This window comes from Lycium ferocissimum, chromosome 9 (genome assembly GCF_029784015.1).
Source record: "Lycium ferocissimum isolate CSIRO_LF1 chromosome 9, AGI_CSIRO_Lferr_CH_V1, whole genome shotgun sequence".
Classification (NCBI taxonomy): Eukaryota; Viridiplantae; Streptophyta; class Magnoliopsida; order Solanales; family Solanaceae; genus Lycium; species Lycium ferocissimum.
Genome location: NC_081350.1, coordinates 45,528,833 through 45,532,706, shown reverse-complemented (window position 1 = coordinate 45,532,706; position 3,874 = coordinate 45,528,833). Strand labels below are relative to the sequence as shown.

Sequence of the window (3,874 nt, the reverse complement as noted above, 5' to 3'; positions counted from 1 at the left end):
GGTTCATCTTCAATTGATGTTTTAGGAGTACATTCGTACGTACATCTGAAAGTTTCTGGGAGCCTAGGCTTTTATATATTATTTTATTAATTATTTATTTATTTTTTACAAACTTTTTATTTTTAAACTCTTTATTTTATTTATTTTTTCAATTTTTAATTTAATTTTTTTAATTTTTCCCTGAGAGTTTATCCTAATTTTAGCTTTTACCTTGTGTTCTCACCTAATTATTCGTGAAGCCATGGCTAACATGGATATTCATATTATCAGTTGGTTAACCCATTTATTACTGATGTTAAATATAGATGGATTAAATATTATATTCATTTTCATTTAACCCGTTTTCGACCGGCCCGATTGAGACTCCTTGCCCTTGCCATTTAATGAATTTGCCAACAAAAAAGTTTGTTTTCTTACCAAAATACTATTAAACCAACAATGAACTAATTACCAAGTCAAATAAACAACATCAGATTCAGTTTCACATCCTCTAACTATCTCACACATATATCCTTATAAACTGTGTCCACATTTCTCCACTCTTCTTTGTCCTGTAACGCCTCCACTTTTTCCTCCTTAATTTCTCTCTTTTTCTCACACCAAAAATTCCCTTGTTATTCATCCAAAAAAAATACTACCTCTTTCTTGATTATTTTGATCCAACAAAATCTTGAAAATTTTCTTGTTTTTCTAAGTTTTGAGACAAAAAATATGGGGAAAGGTGGTAACTTGAGTGAAGGGGTTGTGAAAAAAATCTTGCTTTCATATACTTATGTTGCTATTTGGATTTTCCTTTCATTCACTGTGATTGTGTACAACAAGTACATCTTGGATCGTAAGTTGTATAATTGGCCTTATCCAATATCACTAACAATAATTCACATGGCTTTTTGTTCATCATTGGCTTATCTTCTTGTACGTGTGTTCAAAGTTGTTGAACCTGTTACTATGACAATAGATCTTTACTGCAAATCTGTTGTACCTATTGGTCTTTTATATGCATTTTCACTATGGTTATCAAATTCTGCATATATATATTTATCTGTGTCTTTTATTCAAATGCTTAAAGCTTTGATGCCTGTTGCTGTTTATTCCATTGGTGTTATGTTCAAGAAAGAGAATTTTAAATCTGATACTATGGCTAATATGGTGTCGATTTCGATTGGTGTTGCTATTGCTGCTTATGGTGAAGCTAAATTTGATACATGGGGTGTTATGTTACAGCTTGGTGCTGTAGCTTTTGAGGCTACTAGATTGGTTATGATTCAGATTCTTTTAACATCAAAGGGTATAACGTTTAATCCGATTACTTCGCTCTATTATGTCGCGCCTTGTTGTTTGGTTTTCTTGTTCATTCCGTGGATTTTCGTGGAATACCCTTTGTTGAAGGATACTTCTAGTTTCCATTTGGATTGGTTGATCTTTGGTACTAATTCGTTCTGCGCGTTCGCGTTGAATCTTGCTGTGTTTTTGCTCGTTGGGAAGACGTCTGCCTTGACTATGAATGTTGCTGGTGTGGTTAAGGATTGGTTGTTGATCGCATTTTCTTGGTCCGTGATTAAGGATACTGTTACCGCTGTGAATTTGGTTGGATATGGATTGGCTTTCTTAGGCGTGGCGTATTACAACCATGCCAAATTGCAGGCTCTTAAGGCGAACGAAGCACAGAAGAAAGCTGCACAGGCTGCTGATGAGGAGGCTGGAAGATTGTTGGAGGAAAGAGAAGGGGAGAATAATGGTGCTAAGAAGAATGAATCTCAGAATTAAGTTGGTTATTGATTTACTTCATATTATCAGTAAGTAGGATAACATTCGGACAATAGAGGTAAACCTGAAGATCAGACTATTGGCATCCTTGTGCGGATGATTTTAGGTTCTGTTTTGGGTATAAAATGTTTTACATTATCTGTTTTGAGGATCTTAAATTAGTTTTATTGCTTGTATTACCAGATCGTTCATGTACTTGAGCATGACTCGAGGCACTATTATGTTTATTTTGACAGAATAGTAATACCAGAAGAGCTTTTTTCCGATGAAAGTAACCGATTCATATCTCCATGCTCCGCTATATATCTTCGTTTCGCTTTTCTTGGAATAGTTTATTTGCCTTTACCTATCTTTAACAACATGGCTTTAGGAGTTGATCAAATGCAGCTGTTATTTAACGCTTTGCCTTTGAAGTGCTCAACATGTTAAAATATAGATAGACATATAATGACTGATGTTGTTAGTTATCTTGATCATGTTCAAATAGTTGACCTGAAATTTGGAAAATCCAGTTTTGGTTGCTGTACTCTATTGCATAAACCAGACTGTTGGGAGATAGATGATGTAGTTTTCTGTGGTGTTTTCTTTGAGTCGTAGAAGATATACGGTTGTCTGGTAGATGACATACTTCATATGTGTCCAAGATAACCGGGCCTAAGTTGTTGAATAAATCAGACTTTTGGGCGATAGATGATATGGTTTTCTTCAGTGTTTTCTTTGAGTCATGGAATATATTCGGTTGTCTGGTCGATGACATACTTCATATGACATCTTTATTGAATTCTTTCTCTGCATCTCTTATTCATTTCAAATGAATCCTTTTGAAAGATGCAAGGTTACTCTTTTGGTCAGTCTAATTTAGTTTGAAGAAAGAAAATAAGGTGGTCTTAAAGATGGTAAATGCACGTTAAGACTGCCACTTTATCCAATTTCGATCCATAAGGCAAATAAACTTCTCAACCTACCTTTTATCATCTGAAATATTCAAAATTTTCACCTGGAAGTCTGCCTCCTTGGTTGGTGATAGAATAGGCTTGAATTCCTGGAGTTAGCACCAACTGTTTTAGGAAAGTTAGTTCTAGTAATAAAGTGATGAGAAATGGTATGAATGCTAAAAAGAATTGAATGGTATGAATGCAAAAAGGAATTATCAATATCTACCTACATCTATCCAGCATTCTTCTATCTTTGTTCTCAATCACCTGTTCCTAATACCTTTTCCTAGCGTTTGTTAACTTTCCTAGTGGCCCTTCTCTGCAAAGTATTTGAGACAAGTCATGTGAATCTGATCGGTCGGGCTCTATTAATGGCCTTGGCTACCCTCAAAGGCATCTCGACAACAACTACACCTCAATCTAAACAAGTTGGATTGGACTATAGAAATCCTCATTGATCATGTCGCTCCATATTTAAGCTCATCCAGTCTAATATTTTATATCCTAAAAACACCAGCACCTGTAAGCTTTGCCTTATCATCCCCGTATTCAAACCATGAAATCTTCATCCGCCTTTAGCCAGCCTGCCTGGGCCAAAAATCTAGCACATGGTGTTCAATATCTATCCTATTTACCTTTATTTACCTACACTTTAAACCATAGAAGTTAAATATCTATGTATATATTTACCTTTATTTACCTACACTTAAAACCATAGAAGTTGAATTTTCTCATTCATACCCATATATACAAATGTATGGAGGGTGTTCACCCGAACTCTCTTGGCAAAGAATTACACTGTATATTTAAGGTGATTTTTTATGTACGTATATAGATTTTGAATCTCCTGAATGAATTTGGCCAACAAAAAAATTAGTTTTCTTACCAATACTATTAAAGCAACAATGAACTAATTTCCAAATATTCACTTCAAATGAATCCTTTAGAAAGATGCTCGGCACTCTTTTGCTTAGTTTATTTTAGATTGAAGAAAGGTCTTAAAGATGCAAATGCAAGTAAACATTGCTAATTTATCCAGTTTCGATCCCTAAGTTTATCATCTGAAATATTCAAACTTTTTTACCTAAGTCTGCCTCGTTTGTTGGTAATAGAATAGGCTTGAATTCCTTGACACAGCACCAACTCTTTCAGGAAAGTTAGATATAGTGATG

The 3,874-nt window shown here is 34.6% G+C and overlaps 1 protein-coding gene across 1 annotated transcript; it reads left to right on the top strand.

Moving 5' to 3' along the window:
• Positions 1 to 464: 464 nt before the first annotated feature.
• LOC132031059 (probable sugar phosphate/phosphate translocator At5g25400) lies at positions 465 to 2,038 on the top strand. The gene has a single exon (XM_059420908.1). It carries the CDS (start codon positions 712 to 714, stop codon positions 1,765 to 1,767), a length of 1,056 nt encoding a protein of 351 aa, XP_059276891.1. The 5' UTR covers positions 465 to 711; the 3' UTR covers positions 1,768 to 2,038.
• Positions 2,039 to 3,874: the final 1,836 nt, after the last annotated feature.